Below are 12,256 nucleotides of genomic sequence, written 5' to 3' on the forward strand. Positions count from 1 at the left end.
GAGAATAGATGTTTTCCCTTAGCAGCTAGCTGCTCCTTCATTCAGCAAGGGACTCGTGTGTGCGTGCGTGCGTGTGTGTGTGTGTGTGTGTGTGTGTGTGTGTGTGTGTGTGTGAGAGAGAGAGAGAGAGAGAGAGAGGGAGGGAGGGAGGGAGGGAGGGAGAGAGAGAGAGAGAGAGAGAGAGAGAGAGAGAGAGAGAGAGAGAGAGAGACCTGGAATTCACTGTGTAGACCTGGCTGGCCTGGAACTCAGAGATCTGCCTACCTCTGCTGAGATTAAAGGTGTGCACCACCACCACCAGCAACAAGGGACTCAGCCTTTGAGCACCTGCCGAATGAACTGGAGATACTATAAAGCTCTATGCCCTCTAGCTCCAGGTCCAGGGACCACATTGGTCTTTTCTGCACTGGCAATTGGGCCAGTCTCAATGGAGGTACGATATTGTTGACTAAAGTCTCCACAAACCAGATAGAGGCTAGCTTTTGGGGTTCAAAATACTTAAAAGATGATTTCACTTCAGCACACCTCCGTTTCTTCACCTGCGAATTGTAGTTGGAGAGAGATGGCTTCTGTGTGAAGTAATAAACCAAAGGCCTGGAAAGCCCTTGGGGTGTACCTCAGGAAGTCACAAGTGTGCCCGCACTGTTAAGAAGCTGCATTGCGCAGAAGGGATGCCTGCACAGCACTTAGTACATGAGGAAAAATGGTTGGGGGAAGCTGAGATGGGGAACAAGCATCCTGTGACTGAGGGCTTGGAAATGGGCATGGGAGGATTTCATGCTAACAAGGCGTACCTAGGCTCTATAGTCCTTTCTCTGAGCTGCCCCATATGAGCCCTCAAGGGACCAGCGAGTCAAGGAATGACTAAGAAAAGGATGAGGAGAGATGTATAGCTCAGGAGGGCCCTCCTGTCTTCTGACTCTGTGCAGGTGCTGGGATCAGGGCCATCTGTTCTGGGCTACAGCCAAGTCTCAGTGGGAAGGTTTGATCATCAAGGTCTTCAAGACAGGCACTTGTCTGCCGCATCCCCCCACCTACCTTGAGTTAGCTGGGGTCTCTAGGGGTTGTTGGCTCATCTCTCGGGCTGTCTGGGAACCTTGGTGTCTGCATCCCATGTCCTTGCACTTCCGCATCCCCGGTGCCCTCCCGTGTCCTATCTTTCCCTCCCTCCAGTCTTGTGAGCTCACCTCCCCCCCCTGCTCCCCACTCAGGTTGGATCCATGCAGTGTATACGCCTGTGGACTCTCTGGTGTTCGGCGGGAACATCCTGCACAGCTTCAACGTGCCCATGCAGCTACGCATCTACGAGATCGAGGACAGGACCCGGGTAAGCCACGCCTCCCTTTCCGGGTGGGTCTGCTGTCCGTTCCCTTCCACTCCGGTTCCCTGTCTCTAACTGGGGCCTTGGTTCTCCTCTGCAGCGAGCTGTCAGACCATCCACAAGAACCTTTTCCCTAGTTTCCTGGAGTTTCTGTCCAAGGTCAGGCCATAGGCAGACAGAATCCTCAGTGGGAAAGTTGGGTGTCGTGACTGCACATGTCTGTAAACCTCAGCGTTTGGGAAGTGGAGGCAGGAGGATCAGAAGTTCAAGGCGACATAGGGTGGGGCCAGTCTGAGATATGTTTTCTCATTAAAAACCCAAACCCGCAAACAACACCAACCGTTTATGGAACCACGTGTATCTGAACCCGAACAAGTGTCTGTGTGCCTGTATCTGGAGAGAAGAGCAGGAAGTGGGAAGGACCAAGCCTTTCTCCGCTTTGCTTCCATAGAAACGTGGTGTGTGGAATGTTCTGTTCTTGTTGCTGATGTTTGCAGGGCGTGGGGAGGCTTTGATAAAGGTCCAGCCTAGTCCAAAGTTACATCTCTCCTTAGCATTTCCTTGGGAAACTGAAGTCTGGTGGAGAGGAAGCCTGTGTCCCGGTCTCTTGTCTCTGAGCTCTGGGACCGTGGCTCCCCTGTGCCCACTGTGACAACTCAGGTCATGTTTTCTCGGCTATGAAATCTCCTCCAAGGGCCGTTTGTGCCTTTTGTTCTGGAGTTTTCCCTGAATTATCTTTGATGATTAGGACTTGGCTACCCTCTTTCCAATGTCGTGTCCTGACCCCATGGCCAGTTCAAGGGTGAGAAACTAAAGCCCTGGGATAAAAGAGCCTCTCTCTCTCTCTCTCTCTCTCTCTCTCTCTCTTCAAATGTCCCTGTTTAATTTTTTTAAATTGAGATATAACTCACATGCCATAAAATCCGCCATTCGAAATGTACAGTTCTGCGTTTTTAGTGTGTAGCCATTACCACTGGTTCTAGCACATTCCGCGCACCCCCTACACACACCCAGGAACCCCTATACCCATTAGCATCTTCCCTCTTTTCTTCTTCCTCCAATCCTGACAGCCCTGATATAACCTTCAGTCTCGATGAATTTGCCAGTGTGGGACATCTGCTAAGGTCAGAATCATGTAATATGTGACCTTTCCTATTCAGACTCTTTAACTTAGCATGATGTTTTCAAGGTACATTCCTGTGTAGCCACTGCCAGCCCATCTCATAGCTGAGTAGAACTCCATTGCATGGGCAGACCACATGCCATTTCTACTCAGGATTTGCCTCAGAGGTGACTTTTTGGCCCTGAAGAAGTATTGATGCCCTTGGACTCTAACGAAATACCTCAGACCGCTCTGGTCAGAATGTATCTTTCTGGTCTTGTTTTCAGGTCTCGGTTTTCATGGATTGATACAGTGAGTCAAAGTGAGGGAGCTGTTGAGTGTGCCCAGGACATGCTTGAATTTCCCTTTTGTGAATTTACTGACATGTGATGCCCTGTGCAATCCCTCCCACCCCCATTTCATAGACTTCTTCCCCTCTCCCCTGTGACACCTATCTAGAAAGGTTTACACAGCCCAGATCTGGAACACGTGCTTTGTGCTGTTCTGGAGAAACGCACGGTTTGGGCACAAATCATCACTTTTCAATCTCAGTCAGATGCTCTCTGGGCTCCAGCCAATTGTTCTTTGGCCAGCCCTGAAAAACAGTCCCATTTGGGAACAGCAGACCAGCAGGTGTGGATGGAAACCCAGTGCTCTAGAGCAGAGGTCAGGCCCACACTTTGCAGGCAGTTCCTGAAAGCTAGACTCAGACTGGGATTTCTCAAGACTTTGGAAACTTGCTAGGTAGCTGTCCCGTCCAATGGGAATATGATTATGCATCTAAGTGCATCTGTTCCCCTCCATCTTCTTCCCCCTGCGCCCCCTCCCCCATAGTCCATAACTCCCAGGAGCCTATTTCCTCTCTCCAACTGGTATCACTCAACTCTCCCACAGCGTCCTGCTGTTTGCACTGGTCAAGTGTCTCACCCCATCAAGATGCACATCAGCTCCCTCTCCCCAAGGGCCCTCTCTGGTCCTTAGTCTACTGGGGAACCCATCTGGCTTCTCTGAAGCAGGTTGTTGGCTTGAGGGCTGGGGGCGGGATGACTGGGGGGCAGGCTGGGCTGTCAGCAGCAGCAGGCATTTTAATCTGCTTTGATTTCTGGTCTTTGGAGAGGGTCTTGGCTACAAGGCCCGATTTTTTATGTCTGAGGAGCCAAAAGCAGACAAAGGGCCCTGGAGAGAATTTTGGAAGCCAGAATAAAAATACCAGGACTACTTGTCAGCCCAAGACAGCTCAATCCTTCCCATCCATATCAGCTCCTTTAAGAAGGATATAGGTGTTAGACGGGCATTTAAAAACAGTTTGTCCCAGAGTGTTCTAAAAAATGGCGTGGAGGCCATTGGTCAGAGAAAACTCAGTCTATAAGGCCCTCGCTCTTCGTGTGGGTTTGACTTTAGAAAAGGTATTTATTTGCCTTCATAGCTCTAGGTGGCAGTAGGATGGGTTATCCAGACCTAAAACCCTAAACTTCTCCCACATTTAGGAAATATTTTCATTTTTCTGGGCTACATGCTTGGTGACACTTCTTCTTGGTAACACTTACCCTTATAAGGCAGGGCAAGCAGGTACAGGCCTCTGGGGAACCTCTGGAGGACCCTATCCTTCCTACAACCCCCTCCCCCAAAGATTACGAATAAAGCTAGACCATGGCGTACTGTCAGCTTGTCATAACTATGTCACTGCACCCGTGACATGCTTTTAGCTCCAGTCAGCTACTGAGGATAGAAAGGATGGTCCAGATAATCACTCACCAAACTGCTGTCTCTCTTACTTTTATCTTTTCTTTCCTCAATGGCGCTAGTGAAACCCGCTTTCCCAGAAAAGGTAATGCCGGCACCCCTCATGTCCCCTCCCTTTGCAGCCAGTGACTGTTTAGAAACCGCAAATTATTTACCTTTCCTCTTCCCTCCCTCTTACCACTGGATTTTTATTTTTCCCCATTGATTTTTTTTTTTCCAGGAGAAAAAGTTTAAGATACTTCCATTCATCCTCGAATTTTAATTTAAGACCTGGCCGTTCTGGGAGCACAGGGGCCAGTCTCTCCATCTCTCCTTCAAAGGCTGCTTGTTTAACTCTGGGTGACTCAGGCCCCTGAGGAGTGGCTTAGGCCAAGCAAGTGCCACTTAAATGGGCCTTTAGAACTCCAGTGTGACCCCTGAGATCCACTGTTGATTAATTGTCCACTAGGCTGGGCACGGGCCTTCTTTGTGACTGCCTTGCCCTTTGTTTTGGACAGACGTTGGTTAACAACTCAATTTGGTGAGTCTCTAAATTTGTCACCAAATAATATTAAGCAATCATGTGTTTAATGTTCCCAGGCGTGTGGCTGAAACCTTTGGAAGGCGAAGGGTAGAAGGTGACAACCTGTTTGTAAGTTTATTTCTTGCAACATTTTTTTCTGCAGTCCTCTCTTGGAAAAAAAAATAGTACCTACCCCCCACCCCCCTCAAATTAAAAAAAAAAAAAAAACCCAAACAACTAAACCAAGTTGAAAATTTTTCATTTGTATTTGTTTTTACCCAACTAGTTTCCCTTGGGTTCAGCAACAAAGAGGGGAGATTTGCCTTCCTCTCCTGAAATACAGCCCCTTCCTCTAATGTCCCCCTTTAAACTAGGATTCTCTGGTGTCACGGTGCCCTTCAATGGCACAGTGCCATGGATTGTCTCAATTTTTTTTTTCTTTTTTTTTTTTTTGAAAAGCAAACAGTTTGATCCATCACGTCTACCACTGGGAGTTGTGAACTCAGGGCTCTGTTTTCCTCTGCTTGCAATTTTAGGGATTGGCAATCTGTTTCAAAATCCTTTGACCCAGTCTCTGGACTAGGGATGGGGCTGAGCCTCTCCTCAAACCTTTCATCCTAGGAAGTCAAGGTCTACCTCAGGATCCAGAGCCTCTCCCCCCGGGTAAACCCAGGGGATGCTGATCAGTAACTGTGGAACTGGGCTTCTCAGAAAGCAGCTGGAGCCAAGGAAAACGCTAGAGTATGCTCTCTCTTCCGCGCATCTTCCCAAGGAGCTGAAAAGCATGCAGCGACCATGGTCTCATTCCTAAACACCCCATTCACCACAGCAGGGAAATCAAACAGACCCAGTGAGCAGGGGGAAGAGGTGGAACCCGAAGTGGGGGAAGGGCTTGAGAGCTGACAGGCTAGCTAACCCGAGGAACACCTGGGTGCTCAGAGAATACAGGAAAAACACACTTAAGGTCACGGAGGTGTCGGCTCGGCTCTTGTCTGATTTTGTTGGAAAAGGTACCCGGGGACTGTAATGCTGTCAGCATAGAAGGGGCACCTGGGAGTAGGGGATGCTCCCTGAAGGTTGAGAGGGGTCAGGAGGGAGCACTCTGACCTTCACAGATACCTTCTTGGAAAAAGAGAAAGGCAGGGAGCCATGTGGGGTCTGTGCAAGACCCACTGGGCAAGTGCTTGGAGGAGGAGACAGCCCTACTGTGGGCCATGAGCTCACCTTACTAGGCCTTATTCCTTCCATGCCCTTTCATGTAGCTTCTAGAAGGTTCCCCCATGCTGACGCCATCTATGGGGGTATTCCTCTTTCTTTTCTTTCACTACCCGTTCCTGCACTGCCACCATCAGAATTCCCTTGAGGTCCTCACATTTTACAGTTTTACATTTACTGCCTCTGAATGTGTAAGAAACAGCCAAGAGGGGGCTCTCTGTTGGTGCTCTGCCACAAGACCCCAGAGTATCCCCCTCCCGCCCCATGACAGCATGTTGGTCACACTGGGGAACTGGGTCCCTTGGGGCCCTTAGTAGAGACCCAGGCAGGTATTGTAGGTAGGTGTGGACAGCAGACACTGTGAACACACTGGAAGCCCTGTCCTTGGAAGGCAGACGAGACCGCACCACCGTTAGCCGCGCTCCTCCCCTCCTCACCTTCCTCCTAAGATCCAGGAGGATGTACTATAGCTTGTCTGCAGAAGGATGAGGACTGGGAGTGGAATTCTGTTTTCCAAGGGGGTGGGAGAGACAGCAAAGCCTGCGCAAGAATATTCTAAAGCGAGGACCCCATGTCCGTGGCAGCTGGGATCAGGCAGGGCTCCCAGCTGCAGGCATCCACAGCGCTGGCAACAGGTCAGGGGAGAACTGTTTTTCTACACACAGTGGGCCCTGTTGACCTTCCAGGGTGGGTAGCTCAGGGTCCAAATCCGAGGTGCCTCCCACAGGGCGCGCTCTGTCTCATCCATGCATGCTGCTGGCGCTTCCCTTCCTAGGCCTCTCTCTTGCCTCCCTGCCAGTGACACCTCCCATTTTCCCCCTTGGCCATTTGTGCTCTTGCTGAGACGGTGAGCTCTTCTTGAGGGAACCTACCGCCTGCCGTGTGTCTCCCCGTGGATCCTGGAAACTGACCTCTTGCCGGCTTGCTCTCTGCTTTCAGGTTCAGCCCAAGTTCCGTTACCCCTTCTACTATGAGATGTGCTGGTATGTCTTGGAGAGATACGTGTACTGTGTGACCCAGCGCTCCTACCTCACTCAGGAATACCAGAGAGAATTAATACTTATTGGTGAGTAGCCTGCGTTTATCTCAGAGGCAGCTGCTTGGGCTGACAGAAATTCTTTCTGTCCTGGAGCCTGCAGATAGTCCTGGGTCTCCTGGGATTCTTTAGAGCCAGAATTCTGGCCATCAGGCCTCTCAGGAAAAAGCCCCGGCCTGTGAGCTTCCAACCTAGAATAGGGAAGCCAAGAAAAGGAGCTTGTGACCCTCAGGAGAAACATGGTTTTCACCCCCTCCTTTGACTGTTCAGATGTATGGAGAAGCCTATCACAGTGTGCTTGCTAAAACAGAACCATCCATCCCACAGAACAAAGAATCCCGGTTCTTTTCGTTCCTCTGTGGTTACCAGCTGCTTTTTGGGGTTTTGTCCCCCTAGGAGCAAAGACACATATACACACCTGGAGCCTTTGGTGTTTGCTTGTTTTGAGGTACAGCCTTGCCTTTTAGTCCAGGTTGGCCTAGAACTTTCTATGTACCCAGACTATCATCGAAGTCTTCATCCTCCCGCTTGCATGTCTCCCATGCTGAAGTTTCAGGTTTCATGTTGGTTGACGTTGTACTGGGAATTGAACCCAGGACTTTGTGCAAACTGGGGAGACACTTCTGTGCCTCTTAGTCTATCCGCAGGCTTATTGATGATTAATTATCTTCCAAAGAGGTGTATCCCTGACTCTCATTTTTGCCTTTGCTCTTGTTGGTTTTTTTTTTGTGTGCCAGCAGGTAAGATGGCAATTCAGGAGTCTTATTTTCTCCTACGATGTAGTTGCCAGGGATTGACCTCAGGTTGTCAGGCTTGGCAGCAAGTGCCTTTACCCACTAAACCATCTTGTCAGCCCTTGACTGATTTTTTTTAAAGGATTTATTTATTTATGTGTATATAATTGAGGATGAATAGATAGATAGATAGATAGATAGATAGATAGATAGATGGATGGATGGATGATATCCTGAAAGCCAGAAGAGAGCATCAGATCCTGGGAACTAGAGTTACATGTGCTTGTGAGCTGCCATGTGGGTACTGTGAACAAAACCTAGGACCTCTGCAAGAATAGTGGTTGCACTTAACTACTGAGCCATCTGTTTATCCCTGCCCGTGACTGATTTGTATACATATGATAAAATGCCAGGCATATTGCTTGGTAAAACAACCTGTGTGGGTGTACTGACCTGGGAAGAGCAGGGCTGCGACTTGAACCTGTGTATGGCTGACTATTAATTACCCTTCTGGCAGCCTAGACCAGATCCTCTTTCTTTGCTTAAGAGTGAGTGGAATCTGTAGAGCTGCCTGCGTCGGTGACGTGATCATAGTTATGCCTTATGATCTTCCCCACAGATGCCCCAAGGAAAACCAGTGTAGACGGCTTTTCATCCGATTCGTGGCTAGAGATGGAGGAGGAGTCCTGTGAGCAGCAGCCCCAGGAGGAGGAGGACAAGGAGGAGGAAGGGGATGGTGCAGATAAAACACCCAAGCCATCGACCGATGGCCCCACCTCACCCAACAGCAACCCGTCGGAAGACCAGGATAGCACGGGGAAGAAGCCTAAAGCCCCCGCCATGCGATTCCTCAAGAGGACTTTGTCCAATGAGTCGGAGGAGAGTGTCAAGTCCACATCGATGCCCATAGACTACCCCAAGACGCCCACAGGCTCCCCGGCCACTGAGGTTTCAACCAAGTGGACCCACCTCACCGAATTTGAACTGAAGGGCCTGAAAGCCCTGGTTGAAAAACTAGAGTCTCTTCCGGAGAACAAGAAGTGTGTCCCTGAGGGAATCGAGGACCCCCAGGCCCTCCTGGAAGGTGTAAAGGTGGGCAGGGGCCATGGCTGGGTCGGGCTTTAGTGTAGATACTCTGGGATTGGTCCAGGTGCTGGGCTGGTACTCCGTCTAGGCAAGCTTATCTGGATTACGGAATCTGCCACCACTTAGCAGCTAGGTGGATGCTTGCCCTGAGGGGACACCAGCTTCTTTGGTGATCCTTTTGGAATCTTGAGGCTCCTCTCCATCCCCAGAAAGTTTAGCGTGTGCTATGGCCGTGTTCTGTTGGGTTTGGCAGACAGACTTCTAATCCCTTAGTGAGAAGGATTACCATTCTGGGTTGCTTTCCTAGGGCATGAGTCTGTGCTCCTGAGCTGGTCACGCTTCTTGGTGACGCACCTTATAGCTGTTGACCGTGGTTGGGCGAGGTGTAGCAGCCGAAGGTTGAGGGGTTGCCAAGATGTCAAGTATATCTGCGTTCCCCGATTAGGAATCAGGCCCTGCGGGTCAGGTAGAGCCGGGATGGATGCAGATATAGCATCCCACCTCCCACCGTGCAGAACTGCTTCTTACTGCATTGCTAAGTCTTCCGTATGAGGTCATGCCACTTCTCCATCTGCCGTTCCAGGGTCTGATTAAGGCAGTACAGCCTGAAGTCTGTTGGTGTTGTTAGGAATGGAACTCGGATTTCCTCCTTGGGAACTGGTAGTTTATCTAGGCAACGTTGTGTTGGCCTTGCAGGGACTCAGGGGCACAGTTGGGGGTTGTGGGGTGGTGAGAGTTAGAGTATGTGAAACATTGGGGCTCAGGTCAGGTAGCCTACCAGTTACCACTGGCACAGGGAACCATGGGACAAAAATCACTAGTCCAGGAGTGCCTCGCTTACTAATTTGATTTTGTTGTGTGTGGAACCAGATAGAATGCAGGGCCCCACACACACTGGGCAGGCTCTCTACCACTGTCCCCACGTCCATTTCTACTGGTTATTTTCATCGTCTGGTATCCTAACAGAAACCTAAGGATTCTGTCATGTGTCTACTTTTTTTTTTTTTTTAAACTTGGGATAGCCTATAAAGTGAAAAAATTTTAATTGATCTGCGATCTGTTTTTAAATTTTTGTTTTGGAACAAAATTCCTGAAAGTTCTGAGTTTCCCGGAACTCAGAGATCCACTTGCCCCTGCCTCCGCCTCTAGGTTAAAGCATGCGAGATGTTCTTCACATCCTTGTGTTGTGTGTTTCCAGGGAGTGCCCCTGGCTTCCGGCCAGGTTTCCTTCTAGGTAGAACCTCAGACTCCTCCTACCCTCCATTGCCCTGTGAGGCAGGATTCGCCTGCTGGTGAGGAAGCCTCTTGAGTCACAGGCTTAGATAGAGGACAGAATCCTGTACCACCGTGGTAGGGCTCACACCATGTCCTGAGGCCAGTACTCCTGTGGCTGCCTGGCGGAGTCTTTTATCTAGCTGAAAGACAACCGTATTCGTATTCGCTCGATAGGTTGGTGAAAAAGAGATCACCGGCTGTGGACCTTGAACTTCCGGTCCTCCATTTCCTGAGCGTGGGAATGCGGGCGTGTGCCACTGCCTTAGGTTCACCTGGTCCTGGGCTCCCCAAGTGCCATGAAAGAACGCTGCCTACCTCTTGGAGTACACTTATTTTGATAACAGGACCAGGAAATCAAGATCCTTGAGTTCATATTTATGTTCTCAGCTACTTATCATATGGCGCTGAGCAGGTCTCTCTGCTTTCTATTTTCTGGTGCTTTGTGAAATGGAGTTAGTTTCCCAGTCCTGGGGAGGCAGAGGTAGGCAAATATCTAGGAGTTCCAGGCCAGCCAAGGCTGCGTAGTGAGATGCTGTCTGAAAAAGCCCAAAACAAAACAACTGGGCAGGTTGGGCTTGATTCTTCTAGGGACCAGATTCTGATGTTTCTTGATTACTGTGAAATACTTAGGTACTTCATTAAGACGCGATGTGGGTGGGGTTGGAGAGGGGACTCCGGTTAAGAGCTCTGTGTGTTTTTAAAGATTTATTTATTTATTTATGTGTGTGTGTGTGTGTGTGTGTGTGTGTGTGTGTTGTTAAACACACCAGAAAAGGGCATCAGATTCCATTACAGATGGTTGTGAGCCACCATGTGGTTGCTGGGATTTGAACTCAAGACCTCTGGAAGAGCAGTCAGTGCACTTAACCACTGAGCCATCTCTCCCGCCCCCTGAGTGTTTTTATAAAGGACCAGATTTGAATTCCAGGCCACCAACCTTAGGAGACTCACAACTACCTGTAAATGCAGCTCCAGGGGACCAGTGTCCTCTGGTCCCAAGGAGCTCCTTAACTTATATGCACTAACCACGTGCAGATGCAAATCTACATTCAATTAAAAACAAAATCTTGGTCGGGTGATGGTGGCACACGCCTTTAACCCCCAGCACTTGGGAGGCAGAGGCAGGTGGGATCTCTGAATTTGAGACCAGCCTGGTCTAGAGAATGAGTTCTAGGGCAACCAGGGCTATAAAATAAAATAAAATAAAATAAAATAAAATAAAATAAAATAAAATAAAACCTTGGCTAGCTAAATAGCTCAGCAAATAGAGGCACTTGCTGTGAAGTCTGATGACATGAATTTAACCCCCGAACACACATGGTAAAGGGGGAGAATTGGCTTGAATGGCTGACCCAACCTCTGATCTTTGTAGGTGAATCACGGGATGCCCCCCAACAAATAAACGTAATAACATTTTTAGCAAAATATTAAAAACAAAAGCAAAATCAGAGGACCCAGGTTTACCCTCATGGAAAACTACACATGGTAGCTATGATCTTCTAGAAAGGAACAATCTTCTGTTACCTTCAGTTCCTGAAACCGACTCCTCTCTCCCTCCCAGGTTCCTTCATACACTTGGTACATATAAACTCACACACACCGTACATAAAGACATAAAATTAATAAGTAAGCAAATCTGAGGAGGGGGGAGGGAGAGAGAGAAAGAGAACTGCAATGGGGTCTGGCAAGATGGCTCCGTAGCTAGAGGCACCTGCCACCAAGCCATAGGACCTGAGTTCAGTCCCCGGGACCCACATAGTGGGCGCAGAATAAATAGACGGAAATAACAACTGGCATCTTTTTGTTAAAAGAAAAAGCTGGACAGCACCGTGGCAGGGAACATTGAGGTTGGTTTTGATCAGCCTCTCAGGCCCCAGGATCTTACCCTCTTCTCTACCCCCAGTTCTCATCTGTTCTTAGGGAGCAGTTGCCCTCTGCATTTGCTTCCCCCGGACCAATGTTACAGAGCACCTTGGGTCCAGATGTTGGGAGACTGAGTCTGAAAGCAAGATGTTTACAGAGCCATGCCTGTCCTTAGCTCCTCCCGCTTCTTGATGCAGCTAGCTGTCCGAGGCCTTGCTGGGCTTGTTCTGTCCCTTGCACCTGAAGCCATGGTTAAAATAGATCATAATGGCCCTCCCCCTCCCCCGTGTTGTCTGAGAGTGACACCAGCCATTGGATTCAGGCCCAGATGAACCCACCAGAAACTCAGGTCAACTTGATTAAATGTGTAGAAACCGTG

General features: G+C 49.3%; 1 protein-coding gene across 3 annotated transcripts in view; it reads left to right on the forward strand.

Annotated features, from left to right (window-relative positions):
• The window catches only part of KDM2B (lysine demethylase 2B), a 110,728-nt gene that overhangs the window by 44,416 nt on the left and 54,056 nt on the right, over positions 1-12,256 (forward strand). For all 3 annotated transcript variants that reach the window (XM_080940445.1, XM_080940446.1, XM_080940447.1), the window contains exons 9-11: positions 1,212-1,327; positions 6,823-6,949; positions 8,273-8,745. In XM_080940445.1, coding sequence (XP_080796571.1) covers positions 1,212-1,327; positions 6,823-6,949; positions 8,273-8,745 — 716 coding nt within the window. The remainder of the gene's footprint in view (positions 1-1,211; positions 1,328-6,822; positions 6,950-8,272; positions 8,746-12,256) is intronic.

This window comes from Micromys minutus (assembly GCF_963924665.1).
Source record: "Micromys minutus genome assembly, chromosome: 29".
NCBI lineage: Eukaryota > Metazoa > Chordata > Mammalia > Rodentia > Muridae > Micromys > Micromys minutus.